The sequence below is a fragment of the Scatophagus argus genome, chromosome 24 (genome assembly GCF_020382885.2).
Source record: "Scatophagus argus isolate fScaArg1 chromosome 24, fScaArg1.pri, whole genome shotgun sequence".
NCBI lineage: Eukaryota > Metazoa > Chordata > Actinopteri > Scatophagidae > Scatophagus > Scatophagus argus.
Window position 1 is genome coordinate 11148648 of NC_058516.1, and position 26482 is coordinate 11175129.

The following is a 26482-nucleotide window of genomic DNA, read 5'->3' on the forward strand; positions in this document are numbered from 1 at the left end:
CTATTTTCCAAAGTACTGTGTTTTAGAAATCTGAAGAGGTTGTTGAAGGGAAACAAATCAGAATGAAACTGTAAAACAAACTATTTTATTGTCACATCTGCTTACAGCTGGTGCTCATGATCATAGTTAAGAACAATTTAAACTGGACGTATTTACACGTGAAGTCACATGTCAAACTGTATGTCATGCAGTATTTTGTGTGGCATGCTGGTTGTTTCTGTCCATCAGTCCCGTGCCAGAGTCCAGATCTCCTTCTTCTCTGTTCACAGTTAGGGCTCTCCTTCATTGATGAAGCTGAGCTGGGTGGTGTGCTCCCCCCACTCCACCTCTTGCAGGTTCAGGAGAGGTTCTCGGGGGCGCAATGCCATGCTGGAGGGTTGGGAAATGGAGCGGGGACGTGACCTAGGTTTAAACTCAGACTTGGGATGGAACTGGAGCTGGGTCTCTGACTGGGACATGGGTGGGAGGTGAGACTCACTAACAGGTCCAGGTGATAAGTCTACCAAAAGGGGAGTGATAGATGACGGGTGCCTTAATGAAGATAGAGAAGGGATGGAAGGGGAGGAGCAAGGATGTGACATAGCTAGGTGGTGCTCATGGGGAGAACTGTTGAGGGACGGGGGAGCTGAGCAATGAGAGACTAAGGGAGCGGCACTGGCCCGATGAGAATTCTTTGAGGAGACGGGTTGAGGGGGTGACCACTGAAGCGGATCGAACTCTCCTTGTAAGACCTTTATCACACTCAGCGGAGGAGAGGACTGTTCGGGTACCAGGATGGATGGAGGATTTTGTTCGTCTGAACAGTCCGCAGGTGCATGTTGGGTAAGAAGAGGTGGGGCAGGGGAGCAGCTGTGTGAGGATACGCTGGGAGGCGGAGTCACCAGCAGCGTGGAGGTGTTTTGGAGCAGGGGTTTGAGAAGACGCGTCATTTCCTGTAGCTCCTGACTGACTGCAGTCACCTGACGGGAGAGGACGTTCATCTGGAGAGAGTCACAAACAAACGCTGGTGTCTTTGCGTTCTGAGGAAGTCCACTTACACTTCAAATTGAGGTTATTGTAATGCAACTGAGTCAGATGCTGCCTCATAGCGGCAATTAGATACAGCAATTTAGATTGAGCTGAATTAATTCTCTCACACTTTCAGTCTTGGCTCAAGAATTGCATTTTTGTATTAAATTTGCTTGTATTTATGAATGCATTCTTTCTCTCTTTTATTGAACAACCACAGGGGGTGTACTATAAAGTATCCATCCATTTTCTATACCGCTTATCCGTAAGGGTCGCGGGGGAGCTGGAGCCTATCCCAGCTAGCTAAGGGCGAGAGGCGGGGTTCACCCTGGACTGGTCGCCAGTCAATCGCAGGGCCAACACACAAAGACAGACAACCACACACTCTCACACTCACACCTAGGGGGCAATGTAGAGTAGCCAGTTAACCTAATGTGCATGTTTTTGGGATTGTGGGAGGAAGCCGGAGTACCTGGAGAAAACCCACGCAGGCACAGGGAGAACATGCAAACTCCACATAGAAGGGCCCAGACCGGGATTCGAACCTGGAACCCTCTTGCTATGAGGCGACAGTGCTAACCACTGCACCACGTTCAGAGGTTACGCAAAGTGTCTCAGACTGACATCGCCTATAAACCGCTCTGCCGTTTCACTGACCCTCTATGAGCTATATAGCAATATAAATTCAGTAGCTAATAACTTGCTGAGCCGTACATTAGGGATGTCACCAAACAAAGTGGATCAATATGGATTCAGCTGGTGATGCAGAAAGTCGCTTGTTCCTCCTGCTTGCTTCGGGTAATAGTAACATTTAAAATTTTACACAGCATATCCTTCCATGCATGAAAAGAACGATGAAGGCACAGCAACCGCAGACCAGTCTGGATGGAGTCCATTTTAAACTGTTTAGAAAATGGGACAGCGTTAATGCAGTATAATGTTTAAATGTACTGCATCGACTTTAAGGTTTTAGGACTCCCTGATGTGCATTTGTCATGTTAATAATAAACAAATAAATGGGACGCTGAGAGTGCATTTAGTGGTAAAATAAATATATAAAATTAGGAACCAACCACCACTTTTGTGTGAAAACTGACAGAAGCAGAAGGCCTGAGTTAATAAAGATGGGAGATAATCACTGCTGTTTTCCTCTTCATCTCTGACTGTTAGGTTTTGTTGAGCCAGCTCACGTAAAGAAAGAAAACAAGTAAACATTTGAATAGAAAGACCACATTAAAGATTAATGAGGCGTCATATTCGTACAGTGAAATCTGTGAGGTTTTTTTTGGGAGGGGGGGTGCATCTGATAGAAACTCCAGGTTTCTAACAGCATCATAAACAATTAAACAGGTGAAATTTGATACAACAACGGCGAATGATCTGAATGGACTTGTAAATTATTTAAAAAATCACTTTACATTAATCAGCTCTTTATAGCCTCTGGACTAATAATAATAATAATAATAATAATAATTTTGAAATACATAACAGCATTTAACCAGGGGATCATGGCCAGTTAGGTTTTGTCAGCACATTATTAGCATTTCATAAACTATTTTGTCATTTCTAATTAACAATATTGTATTTTCTTTTCCTGTAAAATCAAGCCTCACCTCATGTTTTAGCTTAGCGATAGCCTGCACGGTGTCATCCTCATCGTGGGCTCCTGTAGACATAACATGCAAGTGAAGACAACAATTAGATTCATTTTAAAAAAAATTTCTTTGTAGCTCCATAGACCGAAGATGGTATTTCATTTTAATGCGATAAGGTCAGGATATGTGTGTGTGTGTGTGAACCTGAGGCTGCTGAACCAGGGCTGGGTAGGAAAGTCTGAGGAGAAAAATCAAACTTCTGAACCGACCCGCTTTGGTTTTCTGCCTCGATGCCATCCACAAACCTGAGGACGGATGGGAAGAGCGAATCGATGATTTTCATACTCAACAACAAGTTAACAAAGCAAGTAATTCTCACGTGAAACATCTGACTTGAAAACCTAGAGATGGAGTTAAACTTCTAAATCTCACATCAGTAAACAGCGCTGTTTAAAACAAAGGAACCAATAATTCAATTCAATTCAGTTTATTTATATAGCGCCAATTCACAACAAAAGTTATCTCATGACACTTTCCAATTAGAGCAGGTCTAGACCAAACTCTTTAATTAAATTGTAATACAGAGAGCCCAACATTCCCCCTTGAGCAAGCACTTGGCGACAGTGGCAAAAGGAAAAACTGCCTTTTAGAAGGCAGAAACCTCGGAGCAGACCCCGGCTCAAGATGGGCGGCCATCTTGACTTGTTTAGCTTGTTTGTTTCCACCTGCTCCTTATATAGATAACATAAAAGATCCCACATATCCCTTGTGACTTTATATTGTTGATAAAAGCATGATGGTTTCATCAATAAAGCGACAAATAAAATGTCATGGGATTCATCTTCAGGGGACGACCAATATCAACAAATAATAACTGTTTTGTTTGTAATAAAGATTTAATATTTTAAGTAGGGCAAAAATAAGCCTGTCTAACTGTGCAGCGTACTCGCTCTGAATCTTTTTTCCTCTCGTTACTGAACGTGTAAGCTGATCGTACAAGCGTTTCACTGCCCGATGAAGCTGCGTGTCGAGTAAACAAGTGAAAACAGCATAAATTAAATCAGAACAACAAACAAAAATGTTTGAAGCGACGAGGAAGGCCTTTTGTTTCCGCTATCTACAAAGCATCACACTGTTCCTGCTCTCTACAAACTCTATCACATCATCAAGATATCAAACTGATAGTCACAGTTGACAGGTGTAGTATTACATAATGGGATTTTCTTTTTTTCACATCTGTCATCTCAGAGCAAAGACCAAACATAGAAATATGGACTTTTTCTGTGAAATGGTTTGCTGTAAGTGCACTGGACACTATATTAGTTAATATTTAAGGGAATTGCATAAGGCTTATATTTCAGACTTAGAATTCTGAGTTATAGAGCGTACGAGTAAGCGCAGGCCAGCCAATATTAAAATGATTTATTTAATCAAATCAAATTTAAATTTTACTTTTGTGCTGTGTGATGTATGACAAAAAAAACAAATTTTCAGGGTACTTAAAAGTCAAACACTACTATGATAGTGATATGAGCTCTGATGTGGGCTTCACAGGGGGGATTGGTCAGTTAAATATAAAAGACAAAAAAAGATCAAATTATGAAATGCGAGTACTGTAAAAAAAAAAATCCTCACAAGTCACAAAGAAAGCAGATGAAATTCTACCACTAAATAAATGGTTCCTTACCGAGGGCTGAGGTCCGGCTGCAGGCAGCTGAAGCTCACCACTGGGATCTGCAGGCTGGCAGGCCGGGTTTGATCGCTCGCTGGCCTGAAGGTTCTCGCCGGCAGCAGCGGGGAACGCAGAGGGGAACGCAGGGGAGATCGCAGGCCCCGCCCTAACCTACCCGGGGGAGGCATCTTGGGGAGAGGGGAATGTTCACCCTCCGACCCTGATCCCTCTTCATCCTCCTTGATGGATGGAAGCTTCTTCATAATCCCGCCATTGCTCTCACAATCTGCCTGAGGAGTGGGGGGGGGGGGGGGGGGGGGGGCAAGATATGATAAAACCAAAAGTAATTACTTGGAAAAGAGAACAATGGAGAATTGGATGGAGAATTTCCACAAATCAAATGTGTAAAATATGCATTTTGACGGTTTTTGTGTGGTATGAGAGACACAAGGATTTTTGAGAGCAGCAGTTCACTCTTTGACCAGGTGGGGGAACTATTGAGCCACTGAAAGCATCACTGACACTGAAACAGTTCACCATTCACAATAACTGCAATGGCGCTGATATCCATTCAGTTTATAGGCAGTGCTGAGTTCTCATTCATTCTCATTCAAAAACCAAGCAAGCATCCATATTCTTCCTTACCGCAAGTTTTTTTTTCCTGTATTCTCACATGAACTCTGTTTATGACTTCTAACTAGTCATATCTGAACAGACTGTACAATTACAATTACAGTATTCAGCCTGCTGTTACTGGTAATATTATTTATATTTATTATTTATATTCTCAGCACCTTCTCTGGACGCATCTGATGAAAACACCAGCAACCAAATTACATTTTCTCTTTTCCCTCTTTTATTTCCCCCACTACTCCCATCCCCCTCCCCTCCATTTCCCCCATTACCACCACTCTTCCTTGTCTCTCCCCTCTATTTGTTGTCTTCTCCATCCTGTCTTTTTTGCTCACGTGCCCGGCTGGTATTTTTAGATCACGGAGGTTTAATTTTAGCAGAGGTTTGCCTGGAGGGAACCGAGCAGTGAAGGGACTGTTTGGAATTTCAGTGTGTGTGTGTGTGTGTTTGTGTATGTGTGTGTGAGCAGCACGTGCCACCCTTGATATGCAGCACTGCCACTGTAAGAGCATGAGCCAATTACGCGAGTCTTTGCAAGTGTAAAGAAAGACAAATGTGTGTGTGTGTGTGTGTGTTCCATGCAAGGTTCCACGCATGCATATGTGTGTTATGTATATAGTGTGTGTGAACTTGCCAAAATAAAAATGCATGTTGCAGCACGATACATGTATGAGTGTGTGTTAAGTGTTTGGATGACTTAGTCTGCATCAGCAAGAACAAATATGCTGTTTTATGCAAAAGCCGGCATGTGAGAGTGTAACGCTGCATGAGTGAAAGCAGTAGGAGTGTGTGTGTGTGTGTGTGTGTGTGTGTGTGTCGGCACGTGAATGCAAATACCAGTGAGGTTTTCCTCTTCCTTCCCTCTGCAGCTTCCTTTCATCCTGATGTTTTCTCGTCTCGTCTCCATCTGGGTGATGCTCTATATTTATCCAGCCAGGGATGACCCCCCCCGGCCCCCCCACCACCACCACCCATCTGACAGTGCTATTTTTAGTCCCACGCCGAGCTTGGCGGAGAATGCACTATTGCTCCCGCTGTACATGAACGTGCACGAGTGGGAGTGTGTGTGTCAGATGCTCACCAGGATGTGGATTTGAAGTGTCAGCGAGCATCAGCCGCTGCACATGTCCTCACAGTCATGACAGATGACAATCAAAGATCAGGCTAAAACACAGATTGTTTTATGCTAACAGTTTCCACTGTAAAATGCAAACCTGAGATTTTTAGGAGGTGTTGTGTTTTACGACTGATCTTGAATGCGCTCCAGCTTTACCTCCTTTAAAATGTGACTTCAGAACTTTTTTTGTGCCCTCAGTTCATTTATTTGCTCTCCTCCTCTTCGTTTCCCTTTTTAATTATGGCGTCATATTTTACTTAGAATGTCTTGTCAGTTTTTGTTTCTTGTATTCTTGAGCTGACTTTATTTCCCTCGCCATTGTTTTTTTTTTTAAATACAGTTTGAATTAATTTCTTCGTCCTGAAACCCACAAACCTGCTTTCTCTTGCCTTTCTGTATAATTTTAGGGTATGATTGTCAGTTAAATTGTTTCATTTTCTCTCAGTACACAAAAATAAAAAAAAATAAAATAAAATGACATTATATTCTCATGATATGCCAACACACGTTCACAGAATATCTGCGGCGTGTTTGTCCTGCACTGTTCAGAAAGCTTATTTTGATGCTTCTATCCTGCCAAATGCAGCTGGAAGCACACTCAACCTAATTTACATAGTACCTTTATGACATTTAAACTGCATTTAACCTGCTCGGAAAGTGGATGAAACATTTAAAAACGGCCAGCGAGGCTTGACAGCCGTGCTAAAATCTCTCAATTGCATTCATCTTTCCATTAATGAGCTGCATCCTTTACTCTGTTTCTCTCTGTTTATCGCTCATTTTATATAAGCTATTTATTATTGAAAAGGTGGACTTACAGCCAATTAAGAGAGGTTGGCGGTCATAATAAAATTGGAAACAATACATTTCTAGTCACACTCAGATGGATGAATCAGCAATAAACAGATTTTCTAATGACTTATTTAGCAGTAATGATAAGATATTGTTTATTTGAACATACACTATGTGTTAAGAGTTTAATATTACACTTATCTATGGGAATTAATTGATTGGAATAAATTTCAAGGATTTCCTAATATCATGTATCCTATAGGCCCATCTAGGCAGAAGGCAGATAAACAACTGAGCACTTTTCAGTTATTTTTCAGCTGACATACTGTCTCATCCCTTGATATTTCTCATACATCTCTGCCCTAATTAACAAGCTTACTCACAGTGAAAATGTGACTTTGTTATTTCCAGTATGTGCTGGTTATTCATGTGTACGCTACAGCTGAGATCCATCTGTAAAAATCCCTGGCATCCGAATCGTCCGTGTTTAGCATCATGTCTTTATCTGTTGGCTGCATCTCAAGCAGAAGCGGTGGCTTCCTCCTCACTCCCAGTCCAGATGGCTAATCCTTTTCAAGAGCAAAGCCATCATTCCGGCATTGCGTAAAAGGTTGGGTGGAGGAGGTCACTGCAGAAGGACTCTTGTTGTGAATCCCAAAATTTTCTTTTAGACATTTAGATACCCAATTCATCTCCAATGCACATCTGTGTTCAGCAATATGGTAATAATAATAATAATGATAGTGATAATGCATTTACAATTGAGAAAAAAACTGCTGGATACTGCTATTACACTTCAACAGTTTAGATATCAATATGAAACTGATGGGGAAAATCTCTGAGAAGACTCAGAACATACTGTACTGTAAAACATGGCCTCCGCTGTGACCCATACACAGGTAAGTAGCAAGTAATGCATTAATGGATGGATTGATCAATCGATTGATAATGCAAAACTTTTCTTACACCTTATATTTGTTTACCTGTCCCAATCTCTTTCCTTATTGAGGATTATAGAAAAAAAGGTTGTCCAGCAGATCAGAAAAGCAACCATATCGTACCTCAGTGGTGTGTCCTTCCCGCAGATTGTACGTCAGATCGTGCTGGATCTCACTGAGGAACTTCTGGGCGTAGTCGGGGTAGAGGCCGAGCACTTCACGGAGGCCTTTGAGGCTAATGTATTGCAGGTCACAGTAAGTCAGGGCTTTCACACAGGCATTGGTCTTGATCACTTCCTCTTGGGTAAGACAATCGGAGCCAATCAGGTCGCCCCGTCCTGGAAAATTAGAGGTACAGGTGTAGCTGTAGTTGAGGACTGAGGGTACTGAATGTGTTTGAGGCCATGAAGCAAAAAAAAGTCCAAAATATGACTACAGATTTATGTAGCAGAATTCCCTTTAATCATCTGACTTCATCAACATGCGTTTGTCTTGCGACTCTTTGGAGGGATTCAATCCCTAGTTTGGAAAAAAAAAATGGACCAAACAAGCTAACTGTAAATAAAGTAGTTAAACTAGCTCCACCTTGAACAGCTACAACAGTAAATTGCTACTTAAGCACTGATACAGACAGGTTGAATTCCCTTGTATGGTTAAACTATTTTATATTCATGTTACAGCACACACCATGGAACAGAGTTGAGCTGCTGCAGATTACAATAGAAGCTCTGTATTATTCTGCTTTCTCTTTATTTCTGCTTCCTCTCTCTACCTCGCTGCCTTCTCCAGAGCTGTAAATCTAAAGTGGCAATGCCAAAGCAATTTAAATGTGTGTGTGTGTATATATATGTGTGTGTGTGTGAGTGTGGAAGAGAGAAACAGAGAGCAGGCAGGGGAAATTGTAAGAAGAAAAACATTGTGCACACTGCGTTTCTAGATGCATGAGAGAGAGAAAACCAAACTGTCTGTGAAGTGTGTGTGTGTGTGTGTGTACAACTACACATGGAAAGGGGAGGAGGAGAATGCATATGTTTGCGTGTGTTTCAGTACCCACATGTATGTGCATGTACATACACAGCGGGTCCGGCATCCTAATGAGTTTATCCTCTTTCCCCTTCTCGCTTCATTATTTACTCTGCTAGTTAGATTATTAATAAAATGATGGTGTTGCCAATTTGCTCCCCTCTGCTTTATATGGACCTGATCTGATTCCAGTGCTCTTTGCGAGTCTGTTTGTGCCTCTTTATTCTGTTTCATCCAGAATACAAGTAGTGTACGTGTTGTAGGTCAAGGCTCCGGAGAGGCTTGTGTTCTGGGGAAATTGTTGTGGTTTTAGCTGTTTTGTATTAATGCAGTTTTGTGGACTTCTTTGCTTGTGGGTTAGGGTTAAGGTTCCTTCCTCTTTGCTTGTTTGGTGGACTCGGCGGATTCCTTTTTGCTGTTCGTTCGACATGTCTGCTGGTATTTGTAGGTAACTCAAACTATTATTAGATTAGAAAGTGTGGTGTGTTTGTATGGCTAAGTATTTCTTAATAATAGATTCGTAACAAAAAAAAAACATAATAATAATAATCTGAAGTCCTCTTTAAGCCTTTAAAGCTCCCTGTTTTGGTTTTGTGGCTCATAGCTGGATTTAGCAAGAAAGCTCAGGTAATCCCATATGTTACCTGCCCAACACGTAACAGCAGACAAAGTTAATCAATGTAACTGGTCAGCTTAATGGAGCATTTAGTAAAGCCACATATTTTTTCTCAGGACTTGGTGGAGACCAAATATAGAATAAATATTGTATTGTATCTACCAGGAGGCCAGAAACATGACTGCAAATGAATACTAATGTTGCCCGTGTATGCTGAATAAGTAAATAACTGCTTACTAAGACTTTTGCTACAAAACAACTCATGCTGTTCATGGATTTCCTGTAGAGCTTCTGGCTGTTCCCCAAACTGTTCCATCAATCCTTCAGTCACACTCTGTCTTTTATCTGATGGGGTGTGAATTTCTTGCCCAAAGAGACAATTTAATATGGAGATAATTGCAGTTTTTATCACTACTAAACTGCTTTTGTTCATTCTGTTCTTCTTCATAAAATTTGCCAGGCTGGCTTTGATATGTTGGATGTTTAATAACTTATTCAATGGGAGAAATCTTTTCTCATTTTGTGCACATAATGTTGTACCAAAACTCCAAAACTGATGAGCGGTGAAGTCGAACATCCACTTCATGGTCTTTCTCCAGCAAATTTTGTAAAATGTATGCCCCTATACACAGTATTATATTCTATAACAAATCTTTACAAGCAGTTTTTGGAACCACTTCCTTTAAGAGATTTCCCCCAGCAGAATATCTTGTTGGTTCCTCCTGTGTGGTTCTTTTGAAAGTTTCTTCTATTTCTTTTACCCTGTCACTTACCTACAAATTACTATTAGAGATGAATTTGACTTGAATCCAAACAAACAGCTGACCAAAAGGGTGCCTTGTGCTTAGGATATAAACAGCTGGTGCTGACCTGAGTCCATGACATCTCTTTCGCCATCTTAGATATGAAACCAGAACCTTTGCAATTACAAAAAATCATTCACACTTGGATGGGACTGTGGGCTCCAAAATTCCATGGCATTGAAAAAGGGTATATGTGACTCAACACAATGATGACATCACTCTACTTTTATCTACAGGTGGTAGATCTCCATTACTTACTTTGGGAATGGACATGGAGCAGCTTACCTTGTTTACATACTGCATGTTTATACCATCTTCTTGCTGGAAGTAGATGCTGATCATTGAGTCACTTTACTGCCAAAATCTAGGAGGGCTTCTATTGTTTGGAGTCCAAGACAGAGAAACCCTTCAAGATTCAGGTAGCAATATGACTCAGACTGCAGACCCAACAGGAGGCCTGACCCAGATCCCCAAGCTCACAAACATATGTCCCTTGAGAGCAATGAGGGACCTAGCTACTTGTTTCATCTGGTTCTAACCAGGTTTCTCTTTTCCTCTATCTTTCATTGTGAGAATGGGTGCAGCCCATGGTGTTGAACCACTGTTCAGAATCTTTCAATAATAGTATAATTGAAATTGCAATACAAAATACAATAATATTAATACATACAATAAGACAACAAATAGGTCCAATTCTTGTTCTTTACCTAAGATGGCCAGCACCGTGTTGTCCTTTAGTACTTCCATGGAGCCTGAGCATACAAAGTAGATAGCCTGGAGGGCGTCGCCCTGGCGGATGAGGAACTCCCCAGGAGCGGAAAAGGAGGTCTTGATAATGAGGGAGAGTGAGCGCAGACAGCCCCTGCTGGCCGACTCAAAGAGCGGCAGCTCCAGCAGCTCTTTATTCAGGTGCATGGCGATGTCAGCCCTCAGCTCATCTGGGAAGTCCTTCAGCAGCTGTGGAGGGAATGCGAAGGAAAAAAATTGACCTAGGTAGTGATAAGTAAAAAAAAAAACCCAAAAAACACACACACACAATTTGATTTTTATGAATTTTAACTATGGCTGAATCCTTTGTGTATCATCATTTGAATGTGACTGTGTGGGAAGGTGGAGGTAACAGACAAAATAAAGCCTTTCACCTTCCCACATGGTCACAACCAACTGATACACGCATGACCAGCAAACAGTTTCTGGATCAAATATATTTTCACTTTGTACATTTGCTCTCATGGACTTTGTAATTCACACCACATATATGACACAGTAGTAAACAAAAAGTCTTTGCAAGGGAAAGTTTATTACCATAAAGTGTTTGCATCTGTCTATCATCATGTTATCTGTTAAAAAGGATTATCTAGATTTGAAGTCATGGTAAAACACCCTAAGAGTGACTGTAGTGTCTACGAGGTCATTAATCCATGAAATTAAGATAGCTGCCCCAGCGTGATAGAACCCCAAAACAAAATCCAAATCCCCTCAATGTCTTTGAGCTGGTTCTTTAGTCTGTTTGGAGAGCAAGTAACCGGATTTGCACTTTCAATTTCATAAGCAAGTCCAGTTGATCACATTGTAAATTACAAGGTCCAAGCCACAGAGGTCACACATCATCACTGAGAGTTAAAACGAAAAGTTTGCCACCTTATATAACACTGATAATTGAGACTTATATCAGTTTGGTGGTCTGGGACAGCCTACCTTAGCACAAAGACTGGAGGCATTTTCCAATAACGCTGCCTCACATTTATACACTTCGATATGTTCACACTGTTCTGTGGAAAACCTTTAATCATTAAAATTAACCGCAGCTTTAATGTATCTTAATCAGTCATTTGTGATGCAGTAAGTCCCTCCTACCTCACTAACGTCGATACCGTTGTTGACAGACCAGGTTGTCTGGAAACATTCCATCATGCGTTGCTCAAGGGCTTTGGGTAGCCGGTGCACTCGGATAAAGTCCTTCAGGTCTTTGGTGCGGGTGTGGTAGAGGGATCGGCGTGAATACATCCTTTGGATGATGGCGGTCACATTACCAAACACCACAGCGTGCATTAATGCTATAGACAAGGCAGACAAAAGTTTTTAATTTTCAAATAGCCAGTGAAATATCTCATCATCCATTATATAAAATGACACAAATTTTGGTTTCAATATTCAGTGTTTCAGCGCCATCTTATCTCCAAATACCTACAAAACTTGACATTAATACCAGCTTACCCTTGGTGTTAAGTGCTAACTAGCAAATGTAGAAGGCAGAGTGAGTTAATAACAAATACTCATTAGCACAGACTGAACTTTCAAAAATACCAATAACAGAATCTTTTCCACAAAGTATGACTGCCTTAGCGTCAGGTTTTACCCACCTCCAATCAGCATGGTGCATATGGAGAAGATCTTCTCAGAGTCTGTGTTGGCTGAAACATTGCCAAAGCCCACACTGGTCAGACTGCTCAGAGCAAAGTACAGTGATGTCACATAGGAACTCCTGACAGATGGCCCACCGCTCAATGTCGTCCCCGAGCCATTTGGCGTCCTTGCTCTGGTCCTGCTGCCGTTCCATTGGCCCGAACCCAGCAAACCAGTCCCATTTAGCAGCTCCAATCCTGAGCCATTCCACTGGTTGTAATTGGTCATTCCTGTTGTTATGGTGCCTTGGGGAGAATCAGAAGCTCCCAACAGAGAGGTCAGCGGTGCCAGGAAGTATGGTGTTCCCAAGCGTTTGGCCAATTCATGGAGCCAGCCTGATGGGGGAAGAGGGGCAATCCACAGGAGTTTCTAAGTTTAATAAGAATATGTCCATGCTTGTTATATTACCTTTAGGGAAGGCTTCATCAACAGCGGTAACAAAGCTGGATGAGCAGAGCAATTAGTTCAGTGATAGTGTGTATTTGAGGAGAGTAAAGGCCAGACACTGCACACTAGTTAGCTTTTCTTTTCTTTACTATAAACCCTCCCTTTTGATTTTTGCCACTTTCCCCAAACTTTGGTCAACACGTTTTGAATGGTAGACATTGCAACCTTCAGGAGCAATGCTGTTCATGTGATATTTACGCCAATCATTTTCAAGCTGAGTGGGACAGCCTCTCATTCGCTCATGCACACACTCTCATTAACCAAGAATGGTTAACCTGTGCATCAGAAGCAATTTAGGGTTCACTGTTTTGCACAATTACCAAGGCTACATGTAATGGACAAGGCACTCTTACACCTGAGCCATAGCCGCCCCATGTGTGTTTTTGTGCCAACACCCATTGGTGTATCAGCAGTGTTTTCCGTATATTTTTCCACCATGCTTATACCTCGTCCCTGTTGTCTAGTCTCTTGTCTCATTTCATGTTGCTGATTTTAAATTCACAGGATAACGACCGTTTGCACCTCACAGTATAATTGTTGTTTAGCACTGGTGAGCGCAGTAGGAGGGGAGAAATATCACCCGAATTAGAAGTGTTTTCTCAATAGAAGGACACACACACACACACACCCCGCACAATGATAGTCTACAAACATGCCTTCATACTCTGCTCTGGATCAATTCAAATTTGATACATGATAGTTCTTTTTGTTTCCATCTTTAGTGTTAGGCACTAACTGTTGCAGTTTTTTTGCAGGGCAGTCAAAGCATATAAATATTTTCTTAATCAGGGTGTTTTTGTGTTGGCTCCACTCTTTAACTCTGATGAAGGCTGGATATAACTCCTCGTGTTCGTAGCCATTACAGCAGCAGCAAGAAAATAACAGCCAACAGCAGAGAGTGACCAACTTCAGTAAGTGCAAGTTTTCTCTTTGCTAAGTGTAATATATTTTTTAAATGAGTTCATTGTTGGTATGTTTTACCAAAGAGGCTCTTAGAGAGTCATGTGATACATGCCAATAAGTATGTCCAAAAACATACATAGTCCTATTTATTCACGCAAAAGTGTGTTGAATAGTAGTACACATATTGAGTGTGTAGTCCATAATATGTAAAACAGCCTTGAACAGAAAGGGTGGTTCATTGTATCAGTGCAGAATAGCTAAGCTGGAAATTGTGTCATCATTTTACTTCATCAAAAGTGAACAACAATAAATGCCTCAGAAATGACAAAATGTTTGATTTATTTGCCATTATTTTACTCTTTGGAGTAAATACCTCATAGTGTTAAAGTGCCAATAACACCATCACAATCTTTCATAAAAATGTTTCTTTCTCTTTCATTAAATCATATTAAACCATCAAAATTCTTCTGTGAACTTGCAACACAGAGACTACACAACATAGAGACACAAACCTATATCCCAGGAGGTGGGGCTGTTACTTTCGATCTCGCTTCGCCCAATGAAGTACCAGACACAGGCCATCCAATGGGCAAGCAGGGCGAACGTGGACATGAGCAAGGTGAGGACCACAGCGCTGTACTGGGAGTAGCGATCCAACTTCTGCAGCAGACGCAAGAGACGGAGGAGACGCACCGTCTTCAGCAGGTGAACCCCAAAGTTCTGGGAGAGAGAGGAGTGATGGATTAGAAGCCATAAAGACAACTAAAACAAGCTATAAAAAGTGCAGCTCATTAGGATGGGATTAGTTATTCATGGATAGGTACAGCAGACCTTTTCCTGGGAAGTAAATTAGAACTCATAGTTTTCCATCTAGAGCCAAAGGAGGTTTGTAATTAAAAATTACTCATGCACACTAAGAATTTTAATCAGTCATCTTGATCGTAAGCTATGTGACCGGGGAGGGGATGTGCCCCAGGATCTCACTCACTGTGCAGAAAAACAGTCAAAAGTGGCTCCACAGATTATCTGAACCATGTTGCACAGATGGGATTAAAAGACTGCAGGATACCGACATGAAGGTAAATTTAGAGTTAGTTTACTTAATTGTAGCTTTAATCAAAGAAGGCAGAGAAAGTCACTGACATTATCATCTTCCACAGGGAAGATACTCGTTACCCTAAGGTAAAAAGACATTGTCAAATATCCTCTGTCTCCTTAGTGATTTTATGCTTCATCTCTGTGTGAACTGCAGTAGCGATTCCCTGCTCGTTATCCCTCACATATAAGTGGTCTGTTAATTGACAGAGATCTGGTTTCAACTGAGCTGATGATCAATTTTTTCAATTTATTTATTTATATAGCACCTTATACAATCAAAATTGTCTCTGGATGCTTTACAGAGACCCAGAGCCTGAACCCCCGAGCAAGCAGACAGTGGCAAGGAAAAACTCCCTTTTAACAGGAAGAAACCTTGAGCAGGACCCGGCTTGCAAGAGAGAACCATCCTGCTGATAGTTGGTTGGTGATTTTTCCTTCCCACATTGTTTGATTGACTGATTTTCACAGGTCTGAACGGGTAAATGTGTTTCTTTAGAAAAACAAAGAAAGTAAAAAAAAATGTCACAAAAGATTAACATAATTTTGAAAAAAAAGAGCATTTTCCTTTTCATATTACAATTTCATAATCTTGTGACCCCTCAGATTCCTCTGCTGTGTAGCTGTGCTGTGCAGAGATCCAGCATATATTGCACTGTATGTGTTGAACAGCCAGCAGGCTCTGCACTCAGCATCATCTGGCCAGTCTACTCGCCTCTGCCTGTAATTTGTCATCAGCGTACTCATTTATCAGCTTAATTACCAGTTACCTAATAACGAGTTTCTTGTTGGACTCTCACTTTCCCTCCCAATTGCAGGATTTCAAGAAAATACGGAATAAAACATTTTCTATCATGAGTTTTACTGTTTCCAGGCTAAAATAAAGGATGTTAGCTCTTCATTTCCTTGGGTACATTTTTCTGTTCTGCCTCAGTGTTCATTAATAAAGCAGGAGAGTGCTCTTTATAAAAGAATGGCATATATTTACACTGGCAGGGCCCAAATAGCCTCTGCCCTTACATCACATATACACTTAAGCCCACATAAACTGCAACAGACACAAGACACAAAAACGCAAAAGTTGTGTGGACAGTGTGTGCACATGTCTGTATGTAAGAGACCTACCACACTGATATTGAAGGCGTAGAGCAGGTCAAAGGGCAAGGCAGCGATCAGATCCACAAACAGCCAGGATGTAACATAGTGAATGCAGATGGAGCGGGGGTCGTACACCACCTGACCAGAGGTGCTCACATAGGTGGTTCGGAAGTTCAACACAATATCTGGCACACAACATATAAATTAACTCGCCAGTGCTGCTGGGAAACACTCATCAATGGAGGCTTGGATGCTGTTAAACTGTACCTTCAACTCTTAAAATTTACTTACTCTGTCATCAGCATGCATCTTAGGTAATTCCAGGTGCTTCAATTTTGAACTTAAATATACAATATGTAGTTTCTGCCACTAGGTGGTCACTCAATAAAAACAAAACAAAAGTCATAAGTATAGCGTGGGATCATCTTTATTGTTGAGTAACGCCAATTGCTAATGAAGAGTTTTATTGAGGTTAAAATTAGCTGATGACCCCCTTCCTCACACTGACTGTCTCCTGGAAATTATTGCAACAGGTGACCAAATGAAATGCGCAGTTAACTTGAATAAATTTGAATATAATATAAATTATACATTTGAGATGATCAATCTTTTGCTTTATTTGCTTTCTTGTTGTAAGTATGATGACAAAGTCAATATCACTCTTAGCAAGTTAACTTAGCTTAGCACAAAAAGGCAGAGGTAAAGGGTTAGGCCGGTTCTGTCTGAAAGTAACAAATTCCATCAATCTAACCCTTTAACAAAGCTTATCTTGTTTCGTCGAGACAAACAAAAAACCCAATTTAACCTTGGACTGAGTCAGGCAAGCTGTTTCTCCCTGCTTCCAGGTTTATGCTAAGCTAAGCTAACAAACATTTACCAAACAGGCATGAGAGAGGTATCGATCATTTCATCTAACTCTACAACCTTTTTCCCCAAAACTATTCCTTCAAAGTTGTACTACTAGATCAACACGGTTGAATATTTGAAAATAAACTGTGTTGAGTTTCCACAGTAGGACTGGACAATGGGATGCTGTAACAAAATCAATTTAGCCCTCATATACAAGTTATGACACTATAGGGGTATGATTTTTCTTGCTGCATTCAAAAGTCACGGATGATGAAACAGTCACATGAAGAAATTGATGGACAAACCAATGAATTTGCATTACTGACTGATGTCATTGCAGTCCCAGCAGTCTTATCTAAGTTATCTAGGTTATAGTGCACAATATTTCCATAAAATCACTGTGTGTTTGTTCTGTGTGTATTCCTTAAGTGGGATTTGTGGACAGAAGGGAGACAGTAGGCAGGGAAGAAGTGGAGATTGTTCAGGAGGTTCATTTAACATGCAGTTCTTGAGTTGGAGGCAACAAAGACTATGGTGCAGCTAACTGTGCCAATTAAGAGAGATGGACTGGTGGTTTCAGATCTGCTTGACTGGATTATGTCAACCAGGAAGGGATTGCCCCTTAAACTGATGATTGAAGAAAGTGTAAAATATATGTATGAATAGGAGCCAAAAGATACGACTTAAAAGATATGGATATTCTGTATTTTTCTTACTGTCAACAAAGATATATTTTTTCCTGTGTGCCATAGAGCTGTGCTGTTGAAGTAGCAAAAACTACTAAAACACATCAGTGAGCGACGCTGTTGCACTAACTGACATGTTCACACACATTTTATATTTTCACTGAATCCCACATATACCATCCTGCTGCCGTACCATATCTGCAGTTGAAAATAATCCCCAACAATGCACAATTTACTAATGTCTGAGTAACATTTGTTAGAAGAATGAAGTGCATTGGCTAGGTGACATTAAAGCTGACACACATGGAAAACAAATTATACAAACCAGCCTTACCAATGATAAAAAGTATCTCCACCAAGATATCGCTGACACTTGGAGGGTTACGTGCTGCTGAGCCGCCGTCCTCGCGTATCTCCACCGCGGTGAAGCACACATTATAGGGAACAGTGACGGCTACATAGAAGGTGGCCAACAAAATCAGCCAGTCCCAGCCAGCCTTGAATGCACCGTAGTGAAGGAGGATGAAACGGGACTTCTGGATATCAGCCACCTTGTATTCTGGGATTGGGTTTGCATTGGCTCCAAGAACACTCTTGATGGTATATGGAGAAACACAGACAAACATAAATAATAAAAACATAGTAACAACATAAGAGTTAGATTTTTTTTTGATAAACTTATCAATACTTGCTTGTCTCATTATCTGTGTCATCTCCACAATCCAGCATAAATGTTTTATTATCATTAACTGCTACTGCGAGTAATCTAGTATCATTTAAGGTTGCAGTTGAAATTTGTAGTGTTGCATGGTTTGAATTCTACATAATTCAGGGACAAATGAAATAAACTGATCACATTTGGAAACTTCATACTAGACACTACAAATCTTCTAACACCAAATAAGTATATGAAATGTATTCAAAGGAACAGCAATTCTCCACAGTGGACCACATTTTGTATGTAGAAAGTAATGACATAATACAATGCATGTGTCCCTGGGGTTTTGACTAAGCATCAGGCTAACAGTTAGCTGATGCAAGATGATGAAATGTTTTAACTATGATATGTGATCAGCCAGTCCCACAATGAACTCAAATGACTAACAAGAGATATTATGCAAATGCATTCCCTCCAAGCTCCTGAGTCACTAAGATCACACTGCGTGGACAGTTTTGCATGTTTGGTCTCATTCCAGTTGCTTAAATTTGCAAGTTTTTTTTATCTTATTAACTCAGAAATGAATGCGAGATGTGTTGCAAACAAAGCCATTGAAAACAACACTGGACAAGTAAATTGTCCTTTTATCAGCAAAATGCAAATCTGTTATACTAATCTGCTGACATTATGTAATCCACCCATTCAACAATAAAGTCAGATGAAGGCTGAAAGTCTTGCTACTGCCTTCAAAAGGCTGTGGTTTGCCTAACCCCAACATATTTACACTTTTGTTATTCTTAGAACTTTGCAAATAATGTGGCTATGGATTATTTTGTGCTTGGGGAAAGGGGATCTGGTTTCTTGGTTTTCGTCTTCTCAAGTGCAAAACTCGAATTCAAAATGTCAATATCAGTATTCTGTATTATAATAAACAATAATAAAATAGATAATAATCTTGAGTAGGACAGAAGGTATCAAAGACAAGATGTCTCACATTATTGATCTTCAGCTTGCTCTTGGTTTTGTCTTGTTTCTGTAGGTGTCCAGACAGCTGGTAGAGGACAGCCCGACTGCGGCGGCGCTCCATATTGAAGCCCGAAGGACGGCTGATCTGGCGGATCTCCAGTCCAGTTTCCTCATCTGAAAAAAACAGCATATAAAACTAGAGAGACATGCACACATGAGGCAGAAATCACCAGTGATGTAGGGGAACCAATGGGAGACGGAGTTCAATAAAAAAAAAAAGCTGTTCCTGAATCTGCAGATCTTGGTCTGGAGGCTCCTGAAGTGCCTCCCAGAAGGCAGGAGGACAAAAATTTACAGCTGGGATAGGCTCCAGCTCTCCTGCGACCCTGCATGGATAAAGCAGGTATAGGAAATTGACGGATGAATAATGCCAAGGTTACTAAATGACCCAGTATGGAGAGAACCAGCAGAAACATGGAGAACCGTTGTTTCTGGCTAGTTAATGCAGTAGCGGTTAGCTTGCCAGCAATAGTGGTTCACCTATTTCAACTAGCCCTGTTAGGAGTCTACACCTCAGCAGGCTTCTAAAACAACATTCACTCTGCCTCATTCTGGTGTGGCAGGGATTTATTGAACATGAATCTACAATCACTTTAATGTGTTTGATTGTCTTTTAACTTGAATTTTGTTACACATTTCATGTAGATTTTTATGTTGTTGGTTTTTCTTACAAGTTTACGAGGCCATATACTACATCACACAGCCTGTGCTGTTATCCAGGCGTTAAGGTTTTGAAGCCATACTGTTTATATATAATTGGAAATAACACCTTTTCTACACCTTGCCAGAAAAGCACATTACTTACTAAACAGAATAGCTGTTGCCCAAACAACTACAGTGAGTACTTTTGTGTGTACATTATATTTGTACTGTACAGCAGAATGTCACATTGTGCTGCATTAGTACATTACATAAGGCGATGGTCATCATCGTCAGTGTAAAGCACAATACTGTGTACTTATAATGTCTAGAAATGATTAAAAGGACAAGGGTGTTTGGTTTCTTGTTTGAATCGGCAAATAATACCCATACACAGTAAGCCAGATTAAAAATAAATAAATAAATAAATAAATAATAAAGTCTCATTGCATCCATATTTTGTGAACATACCAACAGTTTTTCCCATAATAATGACACAATATTGTTATCAATGTATTTGGTCAAAAATATATACATCCCTAATCGCTCATGTTACAGTGTTTTACTTTCCTTTGCTGTCATATAATTTGCTGAATGTGGGGAAGCTTATATTGCATTGCTTTAATCCTGGAAATGTCACCAGATTTTAGTCCTTTTCAGGAAACTTTATTATCCCAGAAAGGGACGGCGGAGAACCACAGCTAGCACATTCTGTGGTAAAGTGCATGTCATCGCTTTAAATGGAAGATCTGGACTGTATATGCACTTGTTTTGGATTAGAAATTGTAATTTATTCATCATTTTCTATTCATTTATATAAAAGCTAAAAAAGTAGGATAGGTTACGTCCTTGGTGACTGTCCCCCAACGTCCCTTCACAATATCACCAGTCATGATAGATCTCTGCCCCAGCTGCACGCAAGCCTCTGTAGGATCATTTCAGCTGAATTATAGCGGAATTGGACAATGCCTCACTTTTCTCTTTCTTTTTCATGCTTCCCTCTCACCAGTGTCAGATTCATTGCCATGGTCCAGGTCCTTATTTTCTGTGATGTCCTTATGTGAGACCAGGAACAGAACCACTTCACTCTTCTCGTTCTTTATGGGCACAATGTCCAACAGACACCAGAACTTGGATCCTGTTGAAAGAATAGAGATTAGAATATTTCAGCATAAAAAAAACACACCAGCCTGCAATCGTAGAAATATGTGATCTTTTAGTTAAACACAATATATTCAGAGTGACACTGCCAGTATTAAACATGATCAAACTCACCACTCTTCTTGTAGAGAATAATCTCAGTCTTGAACCCTCGACGTTCATCTAGAGCTGTCTGCATCTGTGAGGTGAGGCGGTCGCTGGTCTCGCTACCGTACAGGAAGTGACACATACAGCTCTTCTGCATCAGCTCACCACGGGCAAAGCCGGTCAGTTCGCAGAAGCCATCGGAGCAATAGACTATGGGATAGAGGGACTGGACTTGAGCATTCCCCAGGACAAAGTTGCTGTCTGAATGAAAGAAAGATAAGACAGGAACAATATATGATAGCATTGTTTAGAAAGATAATGAGCAGAGGACCACAAAGCATCCAATCAAAATGAGAGGGGAACAACTTGTTAACTCCTATGCTGTAATATGTATCACCTGAACAAATTCTTGTTAAAGAACCATCTGATCACAAGGTGCATAATGTGACTTTTTAAAATCCATTTTTTTTTTCTCTCCCCGCTTACTTTTACAGTTTCTGGTTAAATTTACTTACTAAAATTGCTGCAAACAAGCTAACAGCTGAAAATGGATCCACAGCCATGCTAGCAGCTTGGCAAGGTTTAAATGCTAATGTCAGCATGTCTGGTACCGCTGCTGGATCCTGAGCCCTCTATGGCCCTGCCTATTACACTGAGAGTGCTGCTGGATCCAGAACCCTGGCCCTGACCGGATCCTGCTGCTCCTGCTCTGCACTGTTCTCTCTATCCTCCCTGTCTGTCCTCCCTCCCTGTCCTTTTTCTCTCTATCTCCCTGTCTCTCCTCTCCCCCCTCTCCCTCTTAGCCGGTCACAGCAGAAGGCCGTCTACACTGAGTCTGGTTCTGCTCGAAGTTTCTGCCTGTTAAAAGGAAGTTTTTCCTCGTCACTGTCACCATATGCTTACTCAGTGTGGGGTTTTGCCCTGGGACCTGTTTCTATCTGATTCTCTTCTTTTTTTTTATTTTTATTTTAATGTGTTTTATTTTAGTGTCTTGAGATAACTGTCTTATGAATTGGCACTTTAAATAAAATTGAACTGAATTGCTAATACTGCATGCTCACACTGATTTTTTAGCAGACATAATGTTGTTCACCAACTTAGTTTAGCCTTTGCGAATTAGCAGTAGGTACAACTGAGGCTGAAGGGAATGAAATAACAGGTATTTGGCGAATATTGGACGAATTTAAATTTTGACTCGATGATGGTGCATGATGAAAAGTTCACTAAGAGTCTTTACAAATCGCCCTGGTGGAATGTCATCATCAGTCAATTTTAATAAACGGAAATGTAAAAAACAAAACAAAAACACACAGGAAGCAGCATCCATATCCTAACGTGAATATTGAGCTACATTGCTCCCTATATTTTTTTATGACTACAACTCCCATGAGGCTTATATACAAAGGATCCCTCGGAGCCTCTTATAAGGCGTGCTAAATGCTAAACAGTTTTGCTACATGTCCAGTCACATTAATGCTACATGCTCTACTCAACCGCTGGGTCTTCCCCTAAAATTTCACTACCATGTCATGTTAATTCAAAAGAAATCATAATTAAAATTTTATGCATGCCTCATTTTTTTTTTTTTCCCACAGTGCTCATCCTCACTTTATATTCGCCTCTGCACTCTGAAAGGCTTTGGAGTAATTCTGCTCACTTTGAAGAGCTCTCCTCGGGGAGAATTTAACATGCCTGCTGCTTTTCAGTGATATTCATTTCATCTTTATTTTTTTTTTTTTTATCTCCCGCTATTGTTCTTTTAAAGTGATCTTCTCTTTTTTTCTGTGTCGCATGGGGAGCGTCTTCACCGCTTCTCTAAACTCTGTGCCAACATTTTCACATTTTCATTTTCATTTTTAGCGGCCTTGTTTTTCATCAGACATTGTACGATGTTTGGTTACGCAAATAAACTTGAGTTCACTTTTAGAGCGAAGACATGCCCTCTACCAGTGTGTATACCACTGTTGGACACTGAGGTCTTGCCAATCACAGTCATTTTCACCCCTACATCCATTTAACTTGGAGTCTGATGACCTCAGTGCAGCATAACACTCTGGGTTAATTTCTTAAATATCAAATTCAGGTATGAAGGCATGAGGATGGACTGCATGTAATGTTTTTAAGACCACTGCAACTGGCCAACCAGTCTAATCCAGAGTAACCAAGGGTTACTAACCCAAACAACTATATCTGCATATGTCAGCTATGGGTTAGGATTAGGGTTAGGGGTTAGGCAACTGACTGGTTAGGAGAAGAACAGAACTTTGGTGAACAATGGCGCATGCTTTTTAATTAGTTTTGTGAACATATTATCTGTGTAAGGGCCAAGGGAGAGTAATGTCACCGAGCTTCTAGGGCCACCTTTTTCACAGCAGCAGTTTTGACGTGAGATAGTAAGGTGAACACAGGTGTTATCAATGAAACTAATTAAGCTTCCACTCCATTTGGATCGAACAGATGCAGAGTGATTGGCTCGCTGGAAAGGCTCTGCCACAACAAATTCATCTCATTAATTGAACCTCTCTACATGCTAGTTCATGTCAATGTGTCTGCTATGTAAAAAGGTCTATTTTTGCCACTGTTTCCCGCTGAATGAAGTCTTAAAAAAGTATATTCTTTCTTACAATATTGAAATGATTTACCAGAAGCAGCAGAAGTAAAAACATGCTGCAAATGTGGAGAGAGAAAGTGTACAGCGCGTAAATACCTACATAGAATAAATATAAATAATAGGACAGAGTGTGACTGACATCTACAGTTTTACCAGCAGGCTGTTAGTAAAATATTAAATATATTGCAAAACATGCAAGTATGTTAGTAGGTTCCAAGACTGAAGTACAAGCATGAGCTCTGACAAAAGATTTGAGTTATGTGGACAATCTTAAATAATTCATTATGGAACTGAATTAAGTACAATAGTTGACTTCACACCGCCAAGACATTCATTCCATTGAGATCATTAAAGTACATACATAAATGATTTCGCATGACTGGAGCACTCACTTTGAAGAATGGGAACAATATGGGATGAGTGAGCAGAGCAAATGATCGAATGAGAGTGACAGACACCGAGTGAGAGAGAGAGAGAGAGAGAGAGAGCGAGTGATGAATGAGTTGAGATACACAGAAAGTGAGATTGCACAAAGATAAACCGGGGACAATGAAATTAAATAATACATGCATTAATAAAGCATGTCCAATGTAAATACTCTTCCCCAGACCTCATCCAAGAGCCATTCAGGCAAGAAGCACAAACTGCTTTTCAGCTCAGGAAGGAGGGAAGTCACACATTTCCCTTTGAGGCAGTATAACAAGTTATCAATCACAATAATACTGACAAAATGATGTCCGAGACATATGATCGGTTTAAAGCGATGCATTGCTCATTAAATGTGGGGAGGAGTTTCAGATTTATATGCATTCATACATACAGATTTCAATTATGCTACCTAAATTTCTTGGACACAGATGTGACACCACAGGTCAAGATAAACCTCAGTGTGCGGACTTAAATCCTATATGTTATAGAATTTTTTTAAAGAAAGGTAACTGAAAAACTCATTTAAAAGAAAATGTTAAATATGAATCCAGCTAGGAGATGGCAGTAGCTTAACTTAAAACAATAATTATTTGCTTTCTTGTGAGAGGATGACTTTTGCACTTCTGGCTTTTTATTTATTTATTTATTTATTTTGGGCTGTTGGTAATGTTTGAATCACACAAGCCAGAAACAACCGTACACAGCCATAATATTAGTGAAGCCTAATATTACTGGGGCCACATTAGTTCTCAGCTTTAAGTTAATCTGTACAGTCCTTGAGTCCACAGATATCAACAGTAGACCAGAAACCATGAGTGGTCATTTTCCTCTGACATTGCACGCAGGGTTGAAAACTCAAACACTGGGATAATGTCCTACTGCTGAGTTCCAGATTGCACGTTTTTTAATCCAATCATTGTTATGCTATCCATCCTGAAAGACACAGCATCACATATCGAGGTAAAACAACATACTTGATAACTCACTAGCTACCATCAGAGAGCAGCTTACTTCAGCATTCAAGCACTTCGTAGCTGACGTTTGCAGATTGATAGTGTTACACAATACGATATAAAAGGTCAAAATTTAATCCCGAAAGATTAGTGCACATCTTGGACACATTTATGAAAGCCTGGAAGTAAAGCCCAATGGATGTAATCAAGCATTGAGCTCATGAACTGAAAAAAAACTCAAAATTTATCCGTCAATATGCATTCAAACTGTCACCTATGGACATGAACTTTGAGTTTTTGGACTGTGAAAACATACATTTCTTTGAGATGACTTATTCTGTTTTCTTATGACCCACCAAAATGAAACAAATAAGCTAAATGAATAAATCATATTCAAACCGTATTGTCTGTCCTCAGCTCACCACAGCCAGTCTGTTTCTGTCTAGACTCCTTGTGAAAACATGCTGCATAAATGTATCTGCATTGCTGTATAAATTGGATTTTTGAGGATTATTTTGCAACTCGTTCAAAGCGTCACAGTATCCACAGTAAAGGACAGCACGTCAGAATTTCAGTTTGTGAAGCTATCCGTTGCTCCTCAACTTCTTCAACTTCAATTTGAAGAGACAACGACAGACCGTGAGGCCTGATATGCAACAGGTGTGCGGCCATGTTACTCACGCTGCCAGATGGAATCTGTAATGACAACAGCAACAGCTGTGTCGTCTCCTTGTTAAAAGTTTCACCTGTTGTGTTAAATTAATATAGAAATGGCTGTAATATCTGGAGACTCTTTGATTTGGACATCAGTATTCATCCTACGCACACAGCACCTACATTTTTTATACGTTTAATATAAAAGTAAATTCAGGCACTATTGTTATGTTAGATTTTTGTTTAGATTTCAAGTACTAATTATTAATGAATATGGAAATAACTGAAAATGCCCCTCCTCAGTAATATCTCATTGTTCAAATTGCAGCGTGAGGCAGCGGAGGAGGGAGGCCGTCCGTGATTTTTAAGCATAAGAATGATGCAGCTGGTGATTTTGAAGAGTGTGACGGAATATAATAGGATTTGATGAATCACTTCTCCCAGGGAAAAAAAAAAAAGGCCTGTAATTTTGAGATGATTAACTGGTAGAATGGCTGAATATATTAATATTTAAGAGATGAGAGCACATGCTGTATAAACACATTGGTAGTACTTTCAGAAGGCAAAAAAAAATATGCACATT

At 40.4% G+C, this 26482-nt stretch overlaps 1 protein-coding gene across 1 annotated transcript; it reads right to left on the bottom strand.

Moving 5' to 3' along the window:
- Nucleotides 1-63: 63 nt before the first annotated feature.
- On the bottom strand, nucleotides 64-25865 carry LOC124055697 (potassium voltage-gated channel subfamily H member 8-like). The gene is made up of 15 exons (XM_046382753.1): nucleotides 25645-25865; nucleotides 21280-21513; nucleotides 21011-21142; nucleotides 19334-19479; nucleotides 18016-18274; nucleotides 16174-16331; nucleotides 14466-14673; nucleotides 12561-12938; nucleotides 12055-12254; nucleotides 10905-11154; nucleotides 7879-8093; nucleotides 4291-4565; nucleotides 2808-2908; nucleotides 2622-2674; nucleotides 64-980 (listed from the first exon to the last, which is right to left on the bottom strand). The coding sequence occupies exons 2-15, from the start codon at nucleotides 21407-21409 to the stop codon at nucleotides 270-272; spliced, it is 3216 nt and encodes a 1071-aa protein (XP_046238709.1). The 5' UTR covers nucleotides 21410-21513; nucleotides 25645-25865; the 3' UTR covers nucleotides 64-269.
- Nucleotides 25866-26482: the final 617 nt, after the last annotated feature.

Excerpts from the sequence above, each read along its gene's own strand:
- LOC124055697 (XM_046382753.1), bottom strand. The coding sequence starts at position 21,409 with ATGCAGAAGAGCTGTATGTGTCACTTCCTGTACGGTAGCGAGACCAGC. Across the intron at positions 16,332-18,015 it reads GGAGATACTTTTTATCATTG|ATATTGTGTTGAACTTCCGA; the intron begins GTAAGGCTGGTT and ends GTTGTGTGCCAG. Across the intron at positions 4,566-7,878 it reads GGGAAGGACACACCACTGAG|GCAGATTGTGAGAGCAATGG; the intron begins GTACGATATGGT and ends CCCACTCCTCAG.